A 24,606-nucleotide genomic window follows, 5' to 3' on the forward strand; every position below is an offset into this window, starting at 1 on the left:
GCCTTGAGGATGTAACATAATTTTTTCCATCAAGAAAAAAATAAGAGCTTAGAGTCTAGCTCTGTCCCCAGGGCAGGATCTGCTGTGCTTAAACCACCCTGGGCCCCCTTCGGTGAAGTGTGTCTAGGAAAAAAGAGCCTGCCTCCTCCCTGAGAGACTTAGCTCAGGGCTTGAGTTACTGCTAGGAGCTTCTCCCTAACAGCCAACCTGCATCACCTTTCTAGGAAATGCAAACCACTATTATTTGGCCCTTCCACAGTAATTTGATAAAAGGAAGCTCTTTATAGCAGGTCTTTTGAGTTACAAGCTCTTACCACATTTTTTGCTGCCTTCCCTAGACAACAGCTTATTTCAAACTTCTCTTACAACTTGCTCCCTTCAAAGAAGTCAGGCCCTAACAAAGCCATGTAAAAATCCCAATCCTCCCTTCAGATACTGCTCTGCTTTTTTGCATTACTGCCTCCTGTAAAAGCAGCTGCTCCTACACACACCAGTCCTGCAACAGGCTTCAATGAAGCAATAAAAAACCATCCTCTGAGAGAAATGGGAGACTCTTCCCTGGTAAAGTGCTGCCGCCCCCGTAATTAGGATGTTCCCAGACTATAAAGCAGCCATTTTCCACTCTGCTGGAGTTGTAGCAATGTAGTTATTTTAGTGGGCCTAGGCAATCAGTGCTGCTTGTGTAGGCAGTTCTTGCCTTATATAGGTGCTCTAGATGGCAAGTAAGGCGTCTGTGGTTTGCAACAGAACAGTCTGTTCCTTTGTCATTCAGGGTGAGTGGTCTCCTGGTCTGACCTTCTAGAGGTTTTCCTAAGCTCCCTGTAAGGTTGAGGTGGCTTTTGGGTATCTGCATCACTGGGTGTACGTCAAGTTTACTCTCTCCCTGTTCAGACAGACATTTAGTATTTGTTATGAGTTTTTTCTTACATAGATACATGAGCAATAATGAAAGAGGTCAATGGAAAAAGGTGGGTTACAGGTTTGTCTCTGCAGGTAGTAGTAGTAGTATAATGCTAAGTGAATTTATATTTCAGTGTACATGAAGACTCAGCAAAGGATATGGAAATCAAAAAATTGAGGAAGATGTAAAAAGAAGCCTTGCCAGCTATGTATGGGTACTTTAAAATGTGAGTGTTTATGGATTGTTTCAGCTGTGAAGGCTAATTGTTAGACTTTTCATTGCTTGCTCTTCCGTAATTATGTATCATTTCATGGACCTTAAACAGTCAGGTAGGCAGTGTTCATGAGTATTTCATTGTCCCTCAGCTGCTGTCTTGTGGTAACTGTCTACAACAGTGGTTATTCCTCATACTTTGTTTATTACTTGTGGGTTTTAATGTCTCTCATCAGGAGCTGTATATAAGTAACTCATTTTACTATGGAGTGAACTTGTTTGTCAGCAAGTCCAGGTAACAGAACAGGTAGAAAGAAGGATGTGGATAAGGAGAAGGCATTAATTTTGGGTTAAGGAAAGATTTAACAAAGAAATGGACCACACTGGATTGCAACTTTGAGTCCAGGAACCTCTGAAGTGGCAGGAAAAGCCACACACCTTATAGTACTGCTTTTGCTAAATTATGCTTATTTTCTGTGGAAGCAAATGAAACAGGCAAAAATCTGACTTTTAGATATTCTCAGCCCTGTTGTTTGGCCCTAAGGCTTCTACTGAGACCAAGCCCCAGACCAATAGAAATCATGCTGAGTCTTTTAGGTGAGCTTTTTCTTGATGTCTTCAAGCTAATGCTTTTTTAACCAAAAATAAAGACCTGAAATAGAAATGGACGTAGACATCAACTTCAAAATGAACCTGCCCCTCAAACTTTCCACCTTTTTTTTTACAAAGAGACTCTTGCACAGAAGCAAGGAGTAATCTTGACAGTGTAAGTAAACAAATGGCCTTGTGGCTGTGTGTAAAACTTCCACTATCAAAATACCTTTTGCTGGATGTAAAGAAATAAGACTTTTTGGATGCTAGTTTCTATATACTCAAGCCAAAATAACTTGAGATTGGATTTGTGTGTTTATCGGAAAGAGGCAAGCTGGTCCTTCTAAGATGTCAAGATGTGATGATGTTTTGCTGAGGGTGAATTTTTCTGGCTATGATTGCCAGATGAGTGTACAATTATTCTGTTACATAAGTCAGCAAACTTAGTGTTTAATTTTCCTTCTGTTACTATATTCACTTTGTACCCGAGGTATTCAGAGCTTGTTAGTTGTTTGTAAAATTTGAAAACGGGAAGGATTTTGTTTGCCTCTTGACATATAAGCTGGTATCTAGGGATTTTAGTTACTTTCTTCCAAAGTGTTGGAGACTGGCCACAGCTAAAAGTGGGAGGTGATGGCCTGGCTAATAGCATTAAGTCCCCCTGCCCACCCGGCTTTCAGATATGCAGGATCAAGCCATTCACCAGACTTAAATTCAGAAAGGAATTTACCCCAGGGCAGCCTGGGACCCTGGTGAGTGTTTTTGTCCTTGCCTGTCCTTTCGGCTTGTTTCCACAGGGGGCCTTCAGTATAATGACTCCACCGTTGTAAAAGGCCCAGACAGTGACTTGATCTCTTCTGCTTCCTTTTTTGTAGTATGGGCTCCCTTATCACAAGCCTTAAGTTTGCAGCTGTGCTAGGAATGTTCTTGTGTAGGGTACCTCTTAAAGGCCCTTTCAGACTAAGTAGATAGTATGTGTTTATATACTTTGATCTGCCTAGGTTCTTAAACAAACAGCGAAAATTCATGGATGAGAGTTGAGTCTTAGAACTGCCCCTCTCCTCTGCTGTCATTTAGATTAGCTATGCAAGAGCTAATATGTAGATTTGTGTTACAGCTGTCTTTCTCTTGCAGATGCTTGAAGGCACCAGTTCTTACTGCACAAAATTGCATCATAAAAGTTTTCTCCTTCCTTCACCAGACTGACTTCTCACTCAAAGTAAGCCGTCCTTTACTGTACAATCTTATTGCCAGGGATCAGTGAAGTTACCATACTTGCACTTCAAATCATTCTGCTTTAGTTATGAGGGTATTTAATGAATTATTTCATTATGTTGCAGTGCTCAGCAGTATGGATCTGCAGCTTGATTCCTGAAAGCAATCAGTATGTCAGAAAAAAAACAACATAGCAGTAACCAAGACTGAAGGATATGTAGGGGTTAGTAGTCTCTGTTGATCTGTTTGAATTTGATTCCCTCTTAGCTGAACAGGGTAAGGTTTTCTCAAGGATGCCTGCTATAGCAACCTGGAGCCTAACTTCTCTTGATTTGGAGAAGAAGGCAAATGAATGGAAGCAACTAAGGGAAAATGGGCTTAGGAAAGCTCTAACTTTGACTAGAGGTGGGGTTATTGCAAAATATTAGTACCACAGCCTCCCAGGAGTTAGACACATTGGCTGAAAACACATTGCCTGCTTCTGAGTGGAATGTGAAACCAAAGGTGTGCCCTTGTGAATATTCCAGGGACTTGGCTAGCCTAACTACTAAGCACAGAAAGGGTATAGAGGCCTGAATGATTGCTACTGTTGTAAAACTTGAAACGGAGTTTTAAAGATTCTACAGTGTACTGTAAACAGTGTGCTGTTAGAGTATGTGAAAGACTTGTGGGGGCCCACTTGCACACTGAACTGGTTGTACAATCTTTAACATAATGCCTCTCTCTTTTGGTTCCTAGCCCCAGACCCTAGGGAAAGCTGCTACTTCTGTGCTGTGGAGGGTCAACATGAGTTCATGCCTCCAAATGGTGTGAGGTCCTGGCTAAACAAAAGGGCATAGTGTAGGCCTTGAGCTGGAAGTAGCAGCAATTCAATCCTGTGCAGAAATCTGGATTTAATGCCAAATGGTAGCAGGAACTATTGGCCACCAAAACTGTTTGTTGGGTTTTTCTTAATCATGAAGTGAATAACTAACTGAAAGATTTATTTTGGTATCTGTAGCATTTCAAATAGTCATTGCTAAATATTATTTTTATTAATAAACTTGATAAATACTGTAAATGCCTTGTTCCATCTTAAGTCATCTAGTCTCACAGCTGGAGGCTTGGTATGCAGTATTTCCATGATGATACTGTTTGCTGTCAACTTGCCAGTGTACTCACAGAAGAAACACTCCTGTGAAAGCCATTGCTTTTGTGGAGAAACTCAAGATGAAAGGTACAACCTATAAGCAATGCAAGCATGGAGTTAGTCCATGAACTCAATTACAGGTGGCATTTGGGATTTCCATAATCATAAATGAAGAATTTTTTTCTCTAAGATCTGAAATATTTTTTTTTCCAAAGATGCTATTTTCAAACATACAGGTAGGAAAGTGCTGGTTAGAAAATATCCCCTGTTGTTGGAAGGATCCAGCTTTGGCACTCATGGCATCCCATTTGGTGAATCACCTGTATATGTTACAAGACTGGATGTCTGTGTAGTGAAAGCCCTCTTGGAGAGATGGGCAGTTATCCATGAACTTCAACATCCTGCTTCTCAAATCATTCCTCAGACTGCTGAAGCTGCTGTGCTCCTGGGAGTGCAAAGGCAAATCCAAACATGGATAAACAAGATGTCAAGTGGCAGTTCTAGATGACTACATCTTGCTAGATGCTACTGATGCTAGCAACATGACAGTGAATAGCCACTAGTATGTGCAGAAAGGCCAGTTTAGCAGGAATAAATTCAACTGGGTCTTAATTTATAGCAGCAGTGCTGTGAGCAGTGCTCTTTTCTGCTCCAGAGAGAGCAGAACTGCACTTGCTAGGACAACTAGCAACTCTGCATGCAGGTAAAAAAATAAACTCAGTGATATACCTGGATTGCTACAGCAGTCATATGCCCTCAATCTTCTCAGATGTTGACATCATAACTGGATTTTTCTTGTACAGCCTTGAGTGGGCAGGTGGGGGGATTTTTGCTTTTTATTTACTAAGATGATAAACTGTTTCAATGCTGTCTCTGACTCTTGTATCTAGCACAGAAAAGATTTGCTATAGAAAAATACTTGCTGGTTTGCATCAATGTGCAATACAGTTTTTGCAGGTGCTTGAGTGCAGTTGTACATACACTAGAGTATTGCTGCTATTGTGCAATGTCCAACAGGTTAATTAAAAAAAAAACAAAAACACTAACCCACAACAAACAATAACCAAACCAAACAACACTTTAGTATCCTTCCTAATTTTAGCTTTTTTTTTCCTACCCCCATACTAATTTTCAGTTTCTTTCCTCCTTCTTAATACTTCTCATTGGTCTCCCAAGTCAACTTTCTTTCAGTCCATCTTGTTCCCAGCTTCCTTACCTGTGACTTCTTTCCCTTTACCACTTGTAAGGACACAAGAGTGCACTAGCTTTCAGCAACTGGCCATAGAATTTGTCTTAGCTAAGTGAAGCCCAGAACTGCGTATCAGTGGAAAAAATAGCTGCATTATCCTATGCAGATGGAATGTATCTGGAAACTTGTGTGGTGATCTATGTAGCTTCTACTGGACAGGGAAACTGTGAATTGTGCATAAAGCTTATAACATGCATGAACTAATTTTTTTATGAATATTGGAGGGACATATTCCAGCATTGAGCCTATTCCTGGGCCAATTTTCAACTCCTTAGTCTTACGTGTGAGTACTGAGATATTTCACATCTTGGCAACTTCTCCCCTCTGAGTAAAACCCTTCCAGGGAATGAGTCTAGAAAGAAAAAACACAGATCTATTCTGGCCTGAAGTACTCAGAAATAACCTATCATGAAGCAAATATGCCTTAATGTTTGGCTCAAACACATGGTGGTGTCTCTACAATGGGATGTGTCAGGTTGCCTCTGCAGTAGTGTAGTCATCAACTTTAAGCCTGTCATGACATAAGAGCATTGACTAGGGCATGGGAAATGTGGTTTTCAGCTCTGTACTTAATGTCCTTGTGATGTTTAGTACAGCGTGTATAGCCCGAGTGGTTTTAGAAGACTGGTGATATGCTTTTATATATATAAAATAATAGACATGTTATTAAACTAAAAGTGGATACCATTAACTCCTCCCCTCCCACACTTGAGTACTAATCAACCATTTATTTGGGTGAGAATCCAAATTTACTTACCTACCTCTTTGAGAGACCAAACCTCATTAGGTGAACTTGGTGAGTAGTAAAACTACTCCTCTCCTCTGCAGAGGTCCCTGGAGAAGTTCCTTAGGCCAGAGCTGTCAAAATGGGATGTGGTGCTCTGATTCTAATGAGAGCAGTAATATACATGGAGACAATATGGAAAACTAAACTGCTGTGATGAAACAACACCTAGTGGAGTCATTGAAGCCCACCCAATGCTGGAAGTCAGAAGAGACTCCCCCTTCAGGAAGTATTGATGGCCTGTGTAGTTGGGACATTCATAGATCATCCAGCAGCTGGTTTCCACCTTGTCAGCGGTTGAGGTGGGCATGCAGGTCTGACAGGTCTGTGGTGGTGTCACTGGAGCAGCCCTCAAGAAAGACATCTGCAATAAAACAAAAGTAGTCCCAATCACACTGGAAAGTATTTGAAAGCTGACTTGGTTTTGTCTGGGTTGTACAAAGCAATCCAAAGACTGCAAGGGTCTATAGGGACACTTCTACTGAGCCCTAAGACTAGCTCATGTCCATTTTCTATAGGATGTGCAGACCATTACTGCTGTCTTCCTTTCTCTAGTATTAGAGAATGGTGGATGTCCCTTTGGGACTCTGGAAGTGGGAAGCAACTTTTATCATTATTTCATGCTGAAAGTATCCTGTTAGCAGCCTTTTGACAAGTTTTGGGAGCATTTGGAGAAAGTGAAAAACCCCATTTGCTCTTTGATAGCTCTGTGGATGACTTCTTTTTATCACACATTCATTCAACTTTGTGCCCATCTCCTGCACCCAGTCCTAGGTTCCTATAAATCTTCTGTAATGTAGAACAGAGACAAAGAAAGGGATAATCCCCTTACATCTGAATTGTGCTGGAGCTTTCACATGTCTTAATGATACTGTAACAAAACAAGACTCCTCTGTCCAACTCAAGTTAGCCCACTGAGCAATTTAGGTCTGCTCGGCTGCTATATCTTAGCAGCAGTAAAATCCAGTTAGAAATACTTAAATTCAGTGGTATTGTTTGGTGATATTTCTTACATTTGTTTGAAATAGGTTATTTCAAATTTATTTTCCTGACATCTTAAAAGTCTAAGATGATATGAACTTAAGGTTTCTTTCAGCAGTTGAAAAGCTAAAAGGGAAATTAGCTGGACAGAAAACACAACCAAAATATTTTTTATGTGTAACTGGTTTAGTATTTGAAATCTTTCAAGTACACAATAGGCTTTCTTTGGTAAATTTATCAGAGAGATAATAAAACAACCACTTGAGGTTTTCCCTCTGCTAATTTGTTGGTAGACCATCTAAAGATGTGTATAAATGTACTTGCCTACAAGAAGCTATACCCATGTTAGGCTGTTAGCGTCATTCACTCAGCTGTTCTCATCTTTGCTATTTTTGCTAGGGTGTAACTGTGACATCTTTTCTCTCCTGCTTGCCTTCCTTTTCTCACCTTCCACATCCACCTTTGAACTAACCTTCACAAAATACATTCATGTGCAGTCCATTTTCATGTTTCTTGCTCATACTGTGTGAAGGAATTTTGAGTCGCTTTGTCTCACTGGCTTCTTGTTCAACGAAAATGCTACTTGTTTTGGGCTTTCTTGCATATGTCTTTCACTTATGAGTCTTGTATGGTGATTTCATGAAACTACAAAACTTCAGGGACAAATATTTAGCTATCCTGTTTTTACACAGCTCTAGTTGTGCTTCTAATGGGTGTTGTAAATGGTATCACTATTGTCAGCCTCTCTCTTGGAGGTGCTTCCTCAGCCGGGAAATTGCACCCTTTAACACTGAAAGCAGACTGAGGGAAGAGTGTGATTTGAGTCTTGTTTCTGAACACCTGTATGCTTTCTTTGTATCAAAAATAACTTCTTTCTGATGATTAATGCTAAGCAAATTGAATTCACTTACAGGAACAACTCCTATGTGCAGGCCTGTGCTTGCATTTCTCAAAAGATCTTTGTCAGGCTCAGAACTCTTACACTTTTTTTTGTTCTCTCTGTGATCATGCTTGCCATGGGGAGCAGGTTTGTGTTTTGGATCCCACATGGTCCTTTACAGATTAATATTTTGGGCACTGGACTTGGTAATGAAGTTTGGAACTTGAGAGACCTTGAACTTGAGTAGGGCAGGTATATGTAAAGTCCTTATTGTAACAAAAGTAGAGCAGCCATCACAGGTCAGATGGGCCATCTGTCAAGCAACTTCCATGAGTAGGCACTGAGGGAAGGGTAGATATGAAGCAGATACATATAATACTTCATTCAAACTTCAGGACCTCAAGCTTTTTTTTTGCTCAAGAGGTTTTCTGAGCAGGAGGTTTTGTCTCTTTTTATAAAAACTCTCAGTGGATTTGTCTTCCCAGTACTCATCCAACTTCTCCTTGGATCCTGCTCCTAGGACCCTATGCCACAGATGAACACAGAACTGCAGGAAGGGCTGGACTGATCTGAAACTCTGGAGCCAGGATATCTTGTTATACAAATGGTATCCATGGTCTGAGGAGTGTGGTTATTTCCACCTGTTGCAGCTGCCCTCAGCCAGTACGCTGTTATGACAGCTGCTTTTACATGGAGATTGACTACTTTTGCACCTCAGAAAAATTTGAGCATAGGAGTAATCTGAAAATAGCAGTGTTTTTGTAGAGAAATATAGCCTGCATGCCAGCAGCTCCAGTGCCTGCTACCAACCATAAAGCAAGCTGCAGGAGCCTAGAAGACTTGTTGGTGAAAACTTGGATGCTCTGTGGATTTCCAGTGTCCCTCTACTTTAGCACCATTTCTTAATGTCTGCTTGAGATTCTCTGAACATTTGCAAACAAAAGCAAGTGCAGACTCTCAGTGGTTCCTAAAAACTAGGAAATGCCACCATCCCTGACTCAGGGGGAAAACTTTGGAGAAGTTTAGCTACCCCTAAGCTCTAGGATGCAATGGAATCTAGAATCCAGACACCCTACCTATCACCCTGATCTCTGAATAGTTGTTTCTGTTTGTTCTTGCCTTTTACCAGAGGAATGCCAGCATATAATCTACACATCACTACAGAGCCAAGGTTCTCAATTGCACAAATTGAACCAGGTATGTTGCTGCAGTAAGTGGGCATGTGTTAATTGCTCTCTGGGGAACTGGTCTGTTCTTTCTTTATTTATTCCTGCTGAAGACAAATGAAATACTTTGATTTCCTGTTCTAAGCAGACAAGCAGATACTGTACCTGAATTGATGTGTTATTTTGCAAATCTGGGTTAGCTAAGCATGCTAACACACACATTCCTTACACAGGGCAGTTCCCATAAATGCATGATATTAGGTGTTTGTGAACAAGAGGAAACACGCTTTTTTCACACCTCTGCCCTGAGAGCCAAGTTGTTCATGCTCCATTTCTCTCTGGCTGAAGCATGGTGTTCTTATGTACACCAAACATTTGCAGTAGCTGAACAGCCTACTTCATGCAGTAAAGGACAGGCAGGAGAGCAGAGATAGTGTCCCATGTACAAAAGAGAGGACAAGAAGGGCAAAGAATAGTTCTGTTTTCCTCTCCCGTGTTGTCAGGGAAAGGCTGGTGAGGATCACTAACAGGCTGTTATTGAGGGGTCACGTGAGTGTGAAATAATGGCTAAATGAAGTCGCGGACGTTAGCAAGGAGAGATGTGAGTTTTAAGCAGTCCACCTCACTGCTTTAAAAGTTGTTTGGTTTTATTCAAGGACTCCATTATCAGAATGTTAGCTAGGCAAAATAAAATCAAAGCCTACCATTTCAAGCCAAGATGAAGGGATTTAAAATTAAATATATACTAGATAAGGTTGCAGAGTGTCCTAGTAGTTCTGTGCTCTCTCTACTGCTTTCTCTTTCCAAAAGTCTCCAGAAGTTTGAAAAAAAGTAGTATCCCTGGTAAGTATAGGGCTGGAATCTATTCCTAGATTGAAAACTTGTAAAAATAGAGAACTTAGATGAAAGAATCAGACCTTTCCCTTCACTTACCAGGGTATGGTTAGTGTACACTTACCAGCAACATGCAGTTGGACCTTAAACACTTACTTAACTTATCATGTTCAAACTTAACTTTTCATGAATCACTGGATAACTGTGAATATATTTTAAAACTATTCCTCCTCTCCCCTGAAAATGTGAAATAAATCAGATTTCCCTCAGGACTGTACAACTTTAATCTGTTTGTAGTACTGAAGAAAGATTTGTTTGAACCAGGATTTCAGAATGCATTCACTGTTTATTTTGTATGAGAGCAGTAATTCAGTGTGAGTCAGCCAGCCTCTGCAAAGAGACAATTTTTAGCATTTACTGCACCACAGTCAAGAATTCTTCTCTATTCCCTAGGTTTCAATAAATACTGTCTGCCCTGAACTTAGGTATTTCATACAAGATACAAGAGCCACCTAAGGCATTGAGGGAGCAGATCTCAGGGAGATGGACACAGCCTGGGACAAATATCAGTAAGAGCCAACATTTGACCTTGGGGCTTTTCTTTTTTATACAGCTGAATGTTAGGGGAAACAGAATTCTGCAGTAGCAAATAGCAAAAATGTAAAAAAGACAGAAGTTTAACTGATTCTGATGTTACTAAACAAGACAGATATACAGAAAAGGAGCATTGCCAGCTTCTATGTGTATTTCTGAGAAATTGTGTTCTATTTGGGAGATGGGATTGCAAAAAGATTCACTCTTTTGAAACTAATAGAAAAGGTTTAATTCTTACCCATAGGGAAGAGCTCAGGTGTGCCAACAAATGGGTATGATCACATATTTGATAGCAAATAAATGGAAGATGCTTTATGACTTGAAGAAATGGGATTTATAAGGACTCTGTATTAAGACAATAGGAGCAAATGTATTTGTGCAATTTGGGGATGATGTATGGCATGTCCAGGCCTGAATAATGTGGCCTTTTCAGAATTATGCTATTAAAAGACATTTACCATGTTACTCCATATGCTCCCATTATACACTGGTGTGCAGGCAATTGCCATGTGGGAAACTGCTGAGCTTTTTGAGTGTGAGGATGTGGAGTGTTCCTGCTGCTTTGGCTTATACTGTGAAGTAGATCTGAATAACAAGAGAAGTACCTTGGCAAGTATTAATCCTTTGCCTGATTTTAACCAACACACTTTTATGTTAGGAAAACTGTACCCATTGCAAATCTGATTTAACATGTTCAAGTATCATTGTTATCATAACACAGTACGGTCATAAGCAAGTTGCATACATCAGCCCACAGCAGATGTTTATATCAGCCAGCCCTTCCCTGGGTGATGTAAAAATATTCTTTACCTAGGAACAGTCACTCCACTTTCTTTTAGTATCTTCAAGTTATGAAAAGGCCCTGGAAATAGCTTCGATATGAAACAGATTATTCCCTTCATTTTCAATGAAACTTTGCATCGCCTTACTGAACTTTGCCTGTCTCTCAAGTCTCTTGGAGAGAATGTGTAACTATATTCTTAAAGGATAAACTAAATGCGCTTTCTTAAACTGATGTGCTGTGATGTGCTGCTAAGCAGAACTCAATTGTAGTATTACATGGCAAGACCTGATGGAATTGAAGAGATTGAACCAGTTCTGGAAGTCAGGATCATTCTTCTTTTTTAAAAGGTAATGATGTTCTGAGTAACTGGGGTCTCATCAATAATCTAGCAGTCTTTTTTTGCCTTAAAGGAGTTGCATTGTTGCACAGAGGGCTGCAGGTCAAGGTGGTCACTGCCATATTCACAGCAGTGGCCCAGAAGCTCTTGTCTTCATTAAAAAATGATCTGCAAAATACATATTTGCAAAGAGTCATAGTCCACCCTGGTGTCTGTGTCAGAGCAGGGGACTGGCACAGTGGGGTTTCCACTTCTCTTTCCCATTTTTGAAAATTTGCTGGGATGAAAGTTGAGAGCTGGGAGCAGACATTGTGTTTGCTTTTATAGACCATAGTCCTAATGGCCCATCTGCAAAAACTAACACAAAAGAGACCATTCTAAGCTGTGGGGATTTATCATGTTTTGTCTTTATTGTAGTTATGATGTTAATTGCATTTACCATGTGGGACTCATTTTTTCTGTGTTTTTTGTTGCATTTTTTGATGCTGTGTGCAAGTTGAGTTATCGTGTAACTGTGGGGTAGAATACACTTTGAGCTGCTCTTAACTGTTTCATGTGGTCCATCTGAGCCAATGTGAGATAGGTACAAGCATGTGTATGAGTATATAACAATGGTTCTTTACAGAACCTCCTTTGCCTGAAAGCTCTCAAACTCAGCAGACCTGAGGAGCTTCTGGTATAGGTCTGTTCCTCTCCTTCTGCACTCTGTATTGATTACCTCTTGCCCAAGTTTGTCCTATGGCAAACTTCTCTTCTGTGACAGCAGATGAACTTTGCTTCAATTTCAATACTTTGTCACAAGCTTTATCCTGGAGACAGGAAAAGTCTCCATCTCACGTGGTGTTGTTAGCCTTTGCCTACTAATCCTTTCTATTGTGTACAGTTTTTAACACAGATGTGTGAGGAGGAAGTAGTGATTAAAAGTCTCAGTCTCTTCCTGGTGTGTTATTAATTGCTGCATCCCGGAAGACTATAAAGATTGAAATCAAGTGGTTCTTACTAGATATTTATCAGTGTATCTGAATTACTGACTAACACTGTTAATCAGTTTGAGTCACTTGGTTCAGTTTTTTCCCTTTGAAAGTCTTGTTTTAAAAATTCAAAGGGAGCATATGGCATTAAACTCAAGTTGCTCTCTATCTGGAACCCAGAAGGATTGTTGTGTAATGCTAAAGCAGAGTGCTTTAACACTAAAGCACAGAGCATAGGCTAGAGAAAACTGTATTCCTCCACTTTGGAACTTTTCCTCTGTTTTTTTCTCGTTTGGTGCAGGGGTGTAACAAACCTTGACTTTTTCTGTTCTGATTATCATTTTCTTGCACCTAAATCTTAGACTTTTAAAAACTGCTTCATGGAATATGCAAAGCTGGTTATAAAAATGACTTATATCACCAGTAGGTGAAGCTTCAGATCAAAACAAACTACTGCACTCCAAAACTACATTTTTAATCTTATGTATTTGGGGAAACTCATTCAAGCATGTGAAGACCTTGTCAACATGATCCATTAGTAACTTGGCACACAGATGAACACCTTCATAGATCTAATTTACTTAAAAGAGCTCTATTTTCAACTACATAGTCTCCACCTCCAGTGGAACAAAGGAGTGTTTGTGGCTGTAAGCAGGGAGGGCAGGGCAAAGTTTGGGAGATTTAGTGGAGCACAGCTTCGCTTACAAGGTTGCAGGCCAAAGAAAAGGGCTTTCAGTGCCGGTACAAGAAAGGAAAGAGACAAGAGTGTCTTCTGGGGAAATGGATGGGGGGAATATGAAACCTCCCCCTTCACAGCCTTCTAACACAAACCACTTCACTGATGTTGTTTTTAACTGTATCCATATTAAATGACAGGTGCCAATGTGCACTCACCATTTCCAAGCAGGTTAGATACCCTGCTGTCCTCTTTAGTGTATTCAGCCCTTTTCTCCCAGACTGTGTTACCTCAGACCACCCGCCTTCCTCCTGTTGGATTTCCTTGTCATGATGTTTGCTTGCCTGTTGTATTTGACTTGATGTATTGCTGCTGTTACTGTAAATGTGCTGATCAGGGCTTGATATTTGTCTGCTGGCAAGTCCCCATGAAAGGCCATGAAGGCTAGCTCTGGATGCCTTTGGCAACCACAGCACACACCTGCTTCATTTAAATGGATGATGTGTTAGCATTGGCAGTGGAAATACCTGTGTGGAAGTACCTGGCAGATTACCTCCATAACAGCCTGTGTGGGCTAGTTTCTGTTTTGGGGACCTCTGAGTGCTCTTTCAACCATGACTGCCCTTGTGAAGCCAGCACCTTTAACAGTGTTTTAGAGAGATGGATTAAAACGGATTTTCTCATGGCTTTGGTAATTGCTGTTGCTGCCAGCTGCCTCTTGAAGATATATAGTCCTGTGGACTTACATTGCTTCCAATCTGACAAAATTGGTGCTTTTCAGAGCAGATTGGTTATATCTTTGTCCAACAGATTAACCTATGGGAGAAAAGATATTTTTGCCATTCTGTGATGGATGCTAGATGTTTCCACATGACATTTGGCTAGGAAAAAGCTCTTTACCATAATGAGTGAGAATTCTCAGGACTAGTTAGAGAATGAGTAGTGGCATGTCTTAAGTCAATAGTACTATAGCAGAAATTAGGGGAAAATTTATGCTTGCTTGCATGGGCAGTGCTCTAGTAACTCTGGCTGTGGTGTAAAGACTGACTCACAAACTTGTGTAGAGCAATCTAAGAAGTTAGAATCTCTGTCTAGCAGACAGTATGTCTGTGCCTCAGCTGCTGTGCTGTCCAGTCAAGAGTGTCAGCTGAAACCATCTGATTTCAGTGTCATAAACTGGGTTATGAATTGCAACAGCAAGTTCTGCTGCTGGACTGAGCCTCTGGAGTACAATTTTCCTCTTAAATTACCAAAGGAAACGTCGATAATGCTCTGTTCGATTCCCCACTTGCCCCTTTACCATGATGCCAGATACCTAGGAAGAACAGAGCCAGAACGGCCTCTTACCTTTCCCACAATGGGTAGTATTGTAGTGCAATGGTAGGCACCAAATGTATGCATATGATGCACATATGATCAGAAGTCTCTTCTGGGTCCTGTAGAACAAATTCATGACTCTGCATCACATCTGAGCTCTGAACTCTGTCCATTGCTTTCTGCATAGCTGAAGAAAGAGTTTGAAGTTGTTCTGACTAATTGATCTGGTTACTGAAAGAGCTTTTTTTTCATTTGGGAGACAGTATAGCTCAGGAAAGAAGTAATTTCCAATCAAGGTAGCAGAAGGCTACGATTCACCAATCCTGTGGTGCACACACAAGCACCTTTCAGGTCTCTAATTCTGGTTGTCTGAACATGTGAGCAGCAAACCATCTGATCTGCTGGGCTTGATTTTTGTGTGCAGACAATCAGGTGCCAGCCAGCCAACAGGGGAGGGAGTAGCAACAGGGCAGGTACTTGCACTCTGAGAATAAAACACTGGCTTTAAGCTTATTAGCATAATAAGTAAGTAATAATATAGTAAGTATAACATACTATAGTAAGATTTCTGTTGCTTACTCCTCTTAACTCCACCAGTCTTATCTATAAAACCACAAAGTATTAGCCAAAGAAAAGTGAAGACCATGGCAGTACTTTAACAGCAAAGACAGCACTGGAATAACAAGGCTAACCACCTATTTGTTAGTCTTACTGTTTATTTTATTACAGGTCAGTGAACAAAAAACAGTCATGAGATGTTAATCTCTGTAGCTGTTTAATCTTAACCACCCCCTCACCATTGTTCTCTCAAGGGCTCAGCAGCAATATCCCCTCCTCCCCTCTTGTAATGACCTCATTTTAAAGTACAATTTCTCTCTGGTTTGGCTTTTAAGGGGTCAGATTGATGCTGTTTGAGTTGGGATAAAATTTGCTCAGGTCCTGTCACTGGCTGCTGCCTATGGTTCTACTGAATTTGTTTGCAAGAAACAAAGACTCACCAGTTAATTTGTAATTTGTGAATGTATTGAGCTGTGATTAGTGACAGCCCACATAGGGACTGGGGAGTGTTGTTAGGCAGCACAGCATGGACATAAAAGAGGTAAACCATTAGAGACCTACAAATGGGGATAGCAAGATAGACTTCAGTGCTATGTTGGCACTGCAGGGAGATGCTCTTTCTTTAGCTGAGCCCTTTACCAAAATAAGAAACCAGAGTGGTTAAAGGGGAGAGCTGAGAGACACAGCCCACATCATGCTGCCCAATGCTGGATCATGTATGGGAGTTGCAAAGCACTGTGGAAAAGGGAAAGTGTGTATTCCCTGCCTCTGAAGTGCTGCATCCGCTCATTGTCTCTGTAAAATGGGCATGGTGCATTGAGGAGCGGTAGGGATGCACTGGGAAAATGTAAGCTCTCGACATACTGGCAGGGGGAGGAAGCAGGAGAAAAGTGGCTAAGGGAAGAGGAATGGATATCTTAGATGAAACATATGAGGGTGGAAAGGAAGGAATGGCTGTGAAGATTTAAAAACAAACAAACAAAACCTCAACCAAAACACAAGTTGCAAATGTATTACCAAAGCTAAGGTAGAAGACATCAGTTAGCTCACCTACAACTAAGTGAGGTACATGACGTCTTAGATCTTTGCTATGTCTTTGCTTCATTTGCTTTCCTCACTTTTGAGTTTGTTCCAGGCTTCCTTGGAGAGATTCCTTGTTTTGCTTCTGTAGCTCCCTGCAGGATGCAAATGGTAATAAGCGCAAGCACAGCAGGCAGGGCTGAGTCCATCAGGAGAGATGGGGACTGCACGGCAGATCAGCTTGCCTCCTGCTGTGTGACATGTGAGGCCCGTTGAACTCAGGGCTGTGGGGGAGCCCCCTTACTCTAGATCTGCAAATCCAGCCCTGCTGCTGGAATGTTGTCTTAGCTCTGTTGCTTAGTGGAGCAGTGGTAAACAAAAGGCTTTAGCGAATAATGGACAAATAGAAAGGCAGAACCTATTTCATGAACATGCTAGGCTAATCTGACATTACTGGGTTCTTTATGGAGTCAGGTTTTTTGCTAATTTCTTTAAAATAGGCTTGCCTTTTTTTTTTTTTTTTTTTTAAACTAAAAATGATGGTAGTAAATGCTTTGGGTTTTTTTTTCAGGAATATTAGCCAGAAGAATGCTTTCCATGTGTATATTACCGGAGTCGACTTTCCAGCTCACGAGTGACATCTCCTGCCAATGTCGTGCCATCCAATTTAGAATTGACACTTCAGCGTTACTATGAAACAGAGCTGAGAAGGGTAGACAAGATGGACATTCCGTGATAGTGTTGCAAAAACTCTTTTACTGGCCTGTGTGAATTCTCCAGATCTACTTTGTCACTCTGTTGCTTTCTTCTGGTCAGTGTGTCCAGTTGCTTGTGGTCCTTTTTAGCTCTCCTTCCTGAACGAGGGCCTTGCTTTAGATGTGCTTTTGGTGTCTGGTACTTGATGCCTTTGAGGGGGAGAGAGAGCCTCGTATCATCTTGGGCTTACAGAGTGCCACCAGGCTGGTTTACAGACCTACTGCATGGGCTCACTTGCAACACATGGTTGCAGGTAAGAGGTTCTGGCTTCAAATTCTTTAATGCTCCTGAAGTTACTCTCATTATTGCTGCACTTGGAAAAGAAACAGGCAAGCTGTAGGTGGCTCTCACTGGCCAGTAGCAAAACTGACCTTTGCAAAACTTCTAGTATTAGTCCAAGCTTAAAAGCAAGCAAATGATTGACAGACATAAAGGCTGATTCTATTGGAAACATGTAATCTTTCCTCTACTTGAGGAAAATGAACCTTTTGTCATGAATTTCAGTAGCCTGAGCTAGATGCCATTTTTAGGCTACAATGACAAAACACCTCTACATCCCTCCCTATCCCCTCCCAAGAGAATAGACCAAGGTTTACACCATCCTTTCCATGTGCAGCTGTTGGTGCTCAGCAGGCTGTAACTCGGTGGCTCTGCTGAGCCAGGTTCTGCTGCCTGGTATTCCCTTGCCCTGGCCTTGTAGGAGTCGGGGTGAAATGTGCTTACTTTGCTTCCGGGCATGCTCTGCAGCTTCAGGGGCAGTCAGCATGGCAAATGGATGCAGGGAAATCTTGAAAGGTTGAATCCAGTGGTCCTGAAAGGACAACGATTCGTAGACTCATATACCTGCAGAAACTATGTGCTAAGACAATGGGCACACTCTTCTGGTCAGCAGAAGCTAAGATAACTGTTGCTGTTGCACACAGGGACAGCAAAAAATGACATAAATTCAGGTCAGAGAAGATGGTCGAAGCCGACCCTTTTAATGCCAAAACCCATCTTTTTAATAGCATGGATCACAAAAGAGAAATTACATGATTGGCCCCTTGGCTAGCTACCAACCAAAGTGAGTGGCTGAGCAGTATAACCACCCATTTCAAAATATTTTCTTCAGTGAACCAAAAGAAGACCTTGCAGATGCAAGATAGAGAGTCAGTTTGCAGAAGTCTTTCACTGTTTCTCAGCTAAAGCATGAGAAAGGAAAAACTTCACAAATGCTTCAGCAGCTGGAAAATTCCTCTGCTCCTGCTTCTTAGCATCCACAGGCAACTGCTTCAGCAGTCCTGTTGGAAAAATGAGCACCATTTATAATGCCCATCTGAACTGCCATGAGGGTGTAACTTGGGCTCCCTAAGTATCTATACATCTTGATAAAGCTAGCACATGATTTTCAAGGAGATTTAAGCCAAGGCTTCAAAACTGAAAAGGGATAATAGGAATCTCCATCAGTTTACTTCAGTGGGAAAAAAAATCCACAGAGACTGAATTTTCAGATGGGCTGAATTCCGGCTCTTTGAGTCTAGGACTCTTAAGGAAGCATAAGCTGAGTTCCAAGAGTCATTGTCAATTTAAAACAGTAGATGTAACCTCTTAAATGAATTAGGACTTTGCAAAATAAAGTATCCTTAGTTTCCGAGCTCATCAGAGCATTTCCATTCCTTTCTCATAGAGTGGAAATGATCTTTAGTCCATGATTAAAATGAAGTAGTGTTGATGGCTGAAACAGAAACTGAAGAGCCTTATAACAATGGCTCATCTTCTTCTTCAGAAAATTTTGTAACTTTTCTACCTTGTGATCATTAAGGAAATATCTTTGAGTCCACAAGGGGCAAGATCTAGCAAGTGGACAGTAACATGAGCTGAGCAGAAATACTGTTTCTGTTCTTTCTTTGTCTCTGCTTGTGTAACACCGGAATATAAATCAAAGGTTAAAAAACCCCACCTCTCCTCCTCCCAAAGGAAATAAACCCACCAAAACCCAAATGCAAACTCAAACACTCCACCACAGGAAACAGCATGAGTAGCTAGCTGGAAATCTTTCAAGAAAACATCGCTCCTCTGCAGTGTATGGTGACCACTCAAAACAGAGATTTCTAAAAATATCCTGGGTTGGAAATTCATCAAGAAAAGTATTCCTGTCCATAAGAAGCAAGACTGTAAAAATATACAGTGTCACATTCACAGCAAAAGGAGGGACAGTTGATTCGCCCACTTATCCCAGGAGCAAAGAGGAAGATCCCTCCTTCTAAATAACATATTGTGAATTGCCCCTACATCACAACTAGTGACATTTCTAGTTCTTGACGTGGAAGAATTCAACTAAGAGAGGTTACAACCAAGGCTATTCTGGTGCATGTAACTGTGAGCTGGAATGAGCTCTAGCACTTTCTGAACACTGGGTGTCAGTCTGTCATTAATATTACAGCTAAGCATGTCTGAGATTAGGAAAAAAGTAAAATAAAGTGCACCAGAAACACTGTGAATTACATGTGAATCATCTGTTACAGTCGGACTACAATTTCACATCAACTTTTAATAGTTGCTTAGGAAACGTCAATAAATTATATGTTACTGAAAAAACAATCTATATATTCCAGATGCTTTTTCATTATGGAGCTGGGTCATACAGAATACTTTCTTGTGACTTGAGTCACGAATTAAAGAAAAGTCTCCTACTTTTTAAAGGGCAATTATATGACTGAAGTGATACTGCTAGAGAAACTTGCTTTGAACAGAGGCAAGGCCCTTGTGAAGCAGGCAGTATCTCCCCAGCCCTGCACAGCCTTTTTCCCCACTCCACACTAGTGGTAATTAGAACATAGTGGTGGGAATGCATCTCTGTAAACCATTGTGGCAAAGGTTCAGGAGATGGGTTACATCTCAGTGTGGATGTCAGTAATTGGACTGCCCTCTTCTTGCCTCTCCCTGGTACACTGTAAGGCAGAGGAGGAGGTGGTGAAGAGTTTGGCTTTTTGCTCTAAGAGAATGTTGGAACTCATTTGCTATTACTAATGGGGTAAAAGGGCTACTTACTTCAGTTTAAAATGTAGCATATGTTTTAAAGGCACAGATATTACAGGATAACTTCGTTTTTACAGATGTGCAGAAAAAAACTAGTTGCTCACTTTTGCAGAGCTCTGCCAGTGTGTTGCTGAGGGCTTCATTCTGTAAATCTCAAAGATCTCTTCTACAGAAATGCTGTTCTGTGAAGACAGGTTAGAAGAGAGGTTCAGCTCTCAGAAGTAGTATTCTTTCAAGTGAATGAATGAAATCAAGCTCATATCCTCTTCTCTAAAACAGCTCTCACATGAGCTCCTGGTACTGTTTCATATTGCTAGTACAGATCCATTGATCTGGTCCTGAAACTTGCTTGCCATTTTGCACTTGGCAGAGACAAGTTAAGTAACGTGTACACGTGCACAGGACCACCTACTGAAACTGCCTGTTTTGTTTTCTAAGGCTGAGCAAAACTTCATGGCTGCTTAATAAAAATGAGATGAATTTGTAATATTTGCACTGTCTGTATACTGTGCTTTCAATGAACAAAGACATTCTAGGTATGGGGAGTGTTTCTATTATATCTGCCATAGGATAAAAGATACTGCCATCTTTCTTGTCCTCTTACCATTAGTATTCCAGCATATGAAGATAATATCATAGCTTCTCTCTCAATTCGATTGGGATATGTGTATTGGTTGCGAGTTGCAAAATTCCTGTATGGTGTTTTGAACAAGAAGATTGTTAGCCTGGTATTATAAATACAAAAAGTAGTCCTGAGCTCAATTCACTGCTGCTTTTACTCCATCTTCACACTGGTGTAACCCACTGCAACAACAAGATCTTGGCTTTGCAATACTCACAATTTCTCTCTTGTCAGTGGAGTCTGAGCATCAGAGTCACTTAACCACATCAAAGCAACACTGAGGGCTAAGTTGTAATGGACCTAGAAAGACAGAAGAACCTTATGTGGTTTGTTCGACTGTAATTGCTTGACTGGAGACAGAAAGACCACAGTAATGTAGGGAAACATGAGCTGTAACTACACTGGGTACCTCATATGTTGTAAGATACTCGAGGAGGTCTGAGGTATTTTAAACACACACAGGACAACTGTTTTCTTATGCACAAACAGCTTTGGTTTGTGAAGAATAACCTCTGGTTAGTTGACTTAACTGTATCAAATGCTTTCTGCAAATGAGCTTTTCCTTGCTAAAAAATAAGCAAAATCTTTAATTATCTTGGATACACTACACCAGGATGCTATTCACAGCCAATTTCTTTAGGTACTCTTTTCCATAATGGCCTTTTATAGACCACTTTAGGGACAGGTTATTTAGCTGTACCAAGCAGCCATCTTTCAGAGTTAGCAGTAGCCCTGCAGTTAAAGAGGACAGGAATTAGGAAGTCTGGTGATTACCATGTCATCTAGAAAGGTGGAGTGCCTTTGTCCTCTTGGATCAAATCTGTTTTCTCGCAGTCTGATGCCAACATAATCTCTCCTTAAAGCAAGGAAACAACTCTGAATTACATCTGTTTCTAAGCAAACCAGTGCATAGGAAATGTAATAGATGACTCTAAAGCTAGTGCAAGACTGAGGCTTAATTTACTACGATGGCTAGGAATCTGCTGCAGGATCTCTCACAAACAGTTCCCAAGTAGGAAACTTGTTAGTTGTTTGCATCTCTGCTAATCTTGGCTTCCCTCAAAGGCTTAAAAATCTTCTATCTTCTATCTTCTCCAAAGGCTTCAAAATAGGGGAAGAAGTGCAAATATGAAACAATTACTTTAAGTCTGAATAGAACAGAAGAATTTCACTGTACAGTCCATAGAATGAAAGAGATGCTTCACTGGTGCTTGTCCTTCTCATTCAGGGGAGGCCTGATTCTGTAACCTTTCCTCAGACTAAGTACTACTGATCCATGCAAGCATTCCTAGGGCAGATGGACACAGGACTTGTGTGGAATAGAGGGAATACTGCTTACATCCCCTAGGAGTTGTCTGCTGGGCAATCCTGCACTGAAGAGCATGAGATGCTGCTGCATGAGCTAGGAGATCTCTTACAGACAGCAGCTGCCCTGGATGCATTGCAAGGGATGAACTCTGCACTACACTGGTTGCTCTCACTGAGCAAGCTCTGGGCTGTCACATTTCTACTGTCCCCTGTGCAGTCAGGTCTCCCACTGCAGCCTGAATGTAACAAAATGAAGAGCATGTCAAATGAAGTTTGTTCGTGCTTTCCAGCAAGAGAAAACGAAGGTTTGAGAGCTGTCATCCACTTACATTTTACAACCCTTTGCAACGAAAACAAGTGCAATCTCAAGTGCAGTGAAAGCAATTGTGGGCAGCTACTACTTACAGGAGTTTTTCAATCTCTTTCTTCAGGAGTTTTTTTTCCATATTCTATTTTTCATTGTAACATAAACTCAATGGATCTAGGAGAGAGAAAAGTGCATCCTTCAAAGTATCTCTGTCAGTGATTCTCTTAATCACAAGTAAAGAGAGTGGGACACTTGGAGACCACCTGCAAAAATATAGCCAAAACCCAAGGTAGGATTAAAACAGGAACTGAGAAAAATTTAACCAAGAAATAAGACAACATGCACAGTAATGAAAGTAAGGGTAAGGAGTTTGGTAATGGGAAATGGACAGAATGAGCTCATTTAAGATGAGCATCAGCCTTGAGCATCAGCTTGCAGCTTGCTTGCTTCCCCATCAGTGATGTATATTCTCTCATATAATGCCATCTTTTGACCTGCTGCCACTTCCAAGTTTCTTAGCAATGGCTTCCTCTCCCTACTCTGTGTCTATTAATCAGATCTATGGGGTAGAAAGAGGGGATGGACTGGGAAGAAGACAGGATGTAAGAGATGAAGTTACAGCAAAGAGAGAAGCAGCACTTGGTCCACCAACATATTGTAACATCAAAATGCATGCTCTGCTCCATGATACACACAGCTGTTAATGAATATTGTCCCCTATTCTCTCTCTCATAAATGTACAGAAGAAATCATGCTCTACCTGTGTGAACTCTTGCCATAGGCTTCAGGATCTGGGTTTGGAGCCTCTCTGACTTCAGGTATTTCTGAAGAGGAATTCCCTCTTGATGTTGCTGTTCCTTTCTTGCCTCTGCCTCTCAGTTTGTGTGCCAGGGAAATTAGGCGTTGGCTTCATGCAGGACAGCTGCTTTCTCATGTTGCTTAGAAACAATGCTGGTAAGAGAAATTAAAAGAAAAAAAAAAAGCAAATCAAAACCACCACAGAGAAGAGGTTAAACTTTCAGCTTGTGTCATCAGTTTCAAGTTGGATGAACCTAATACTCTCCTAGGCATTGAATTTCACTGCTGAGTGGCTGGTTGGAAACATTGCAGACTTGCTAACAAGGGAGGCAGAGACTATTCACTGGGTTTTCTGATGGATCTAATTACTTGTAAATGAAGCTACCAACTTCTACTACTGTTTCAGCATTCTACCAAATGGAACAATGAAAAACTAGACCTGATACCTCCCAAGAGCCCATCTAGGGTTCCATTTGCAGTGTTTGTAGCATATAGCAAGGATCCTGGCTACTTGTTCTTTCTTCAGTGTTATGTTTTTGCTTACAGTATTGGGAGAAATTCTAACAGTCAAGAAATCCCAACGTGCTGTTCTAAACCCCACTGTTGTCCTTCCAAGGGATGCAGGGCACATCTTTCATGGGACTGCGGATGGTTGCCAATCTATCATGATGGCTAGCAGGTCAGTGAGAGGCTATGGGATTTTGTAGATTAGGAAGGTTTGCAGGCTGTATTTCTGAATGAATGAGCCATCCCCCTCCTTAGAAATGTACTTCTGTTATTAAATGATTTCCTAGTGAAACATAGGAATGGGTTTATGAGACATGATCATAATGTTGCCTCTCTTTGTGATGGCCTAAGAAAACATAAAAGGAAATGTCATCTATGTCATGAGACATAGATGTTCTCCAGGAAGAAATCTACTAGGCATTTATAGAATTTGTGCTGTGCTTTCCCTTCCTTATTTCATTTGCCTTTCTCATTTATTTTATGGCAAAAGGAGCGCCAAGCTTAGTACTTCCCCACCTTTCAATCCAGCTGAGGAGCTTCTGATCAAGTTGGATTTGATTTCTGAAAGCATCCTCCTTGCAGGCATCATGGCAAACATGTCTGCAGCAGAGCTGCTGCTTGTTTGCTCTGAGAAACACAGATCTACTGCCTGCCAGGCAGAACTCCACCAGTTACACCCACCCAGGGCTTATCTGCTGATATGGCCAGGCAAGAGGGAAAAGTGACCTTCACAAAGTGAACATAGCCATGCCAGGACTGACCCAAAGTCCTGCTAACCCAACCCCTCTCCTGTTATGTGGAAAAAATGATACCCTGATGAAGAAAGGGACTTTACTGAAATGACTCTGGTCCCTAGTCCTTGGGTGAGCTGACCCCTGCCATTTGCCCCAAAGCAAGAAATGCTTCTGTATCATTACAAGGCAGGGGAGGCCGCTGTGTTTGTGCTCTTCCCTGGTAAAGATAAATAACACTCACTAGTGGATGCCTGGGGAAGAGATGGGAGAACTGTGCCAGCAAGCATCAAACTTTCTTAGTGTATTTCTCAGTTCTCTAATTCAGGACCTTCTTGAGTAAAAAGTGTTGCCTTGGC

At 41.2% G+C, this 24,606-nt stretch overlaps 1 protein-coding gene and 1 long non-coding RNA gene across 5 annotated transcripts; one reads left to right on the forward strand and one right to left on the reverse strand.

Annotated features, from left to right (window-relative positions):
- Positions 1-685: 685 nt before the first annotated feature.
- LOC138113348 (uncharacterized) lies at positions 686-16,849 on the forward strand. 2 transcript variants are annotated; one of them, XR_011152112.1, is made up of 5 exons: positions 686-773; positions 1,035-1,127; positions 2,840-2,924; positions 9,073-9,140; positions 16,772-16,849. It is a non-coding gene; the product is annotated as an uncharacterized lncRNA (long non-coding RNA). The 2 variants fall into 2 exon arrangements; XR_011152111.1 differs by lacking the exons at positions 9,073-9,140; positions 16,772-16,849 and adding an exon at positions 3,046-3,914.
- Positions 14,732-23,044, reverse strand: C7H2orf80 (chromosome 7 C2orf80 homolog). Of its 3 annotated transcripts, XM_069021505.1 has the most exons (10): positions 22,972-23,044; positions 22,310-22,474; positions 21,371-21,452; positions 20,814-20,896; positions 20,579-20,666; positions 20,079-20,156; positions 17,680-17,767; positions 16,987-17,105; positions 16,231-16,355; positions 14,732-14,809 (listed from the first exon to the last, which is right to left on the reverse strand). In XM_069021505.1, the coding sequence occupies exons 2-9, from the start codon at positions 22,348-22,350 to the stop codon at positions 16,269-16,271; spliced, it is 666 nt and encodes a 221-aa protein (XP_068877606.1). In that variant the 5' UTR covers positions 22,351-22,474; positions 22,972-23,044; the 3' UTR covers positions 14,732-14,809; positions 16,231-16,268. The 3 variants fall into 3 exon arrangements, with proteins under 3 accessions (XP_068877606.1, XP_068877604.1, XP_068877605.1); XM_069021503.1 differs by lacking the exons at positions 14,732-14,809; positions 16,231-16,355 and having other exon boundaries at positions 16,875-17,105; XM_069021504.1 differs by lacking the exons at positions 14,732-14,809; positions 16,231-16,355 and having other exon boundaries at positions 16,875-17,105; positions 22,310-22,385; positions 22,972-23,039.
- Positions 23,045-24,606: the final 1,562 nt, after the last annotated feature.

The sequence above is a fragment of the Aphelocoma coerulescens genome, chromosome 7 (assembly GCF_041296385.1).
Source record: "Aphelocoma coerulescens isolate FSJ_1873_10779 chromosome 7, UR_Acoe_1.0, whole genome shotgun sequence".
Classification (NCBI taxonomy): Eukaryota; Metazoa; Chordata; class Aves; order Passeriformes; family Corvidae; genus Aphelocoma; species Aphelocoma coerulescens.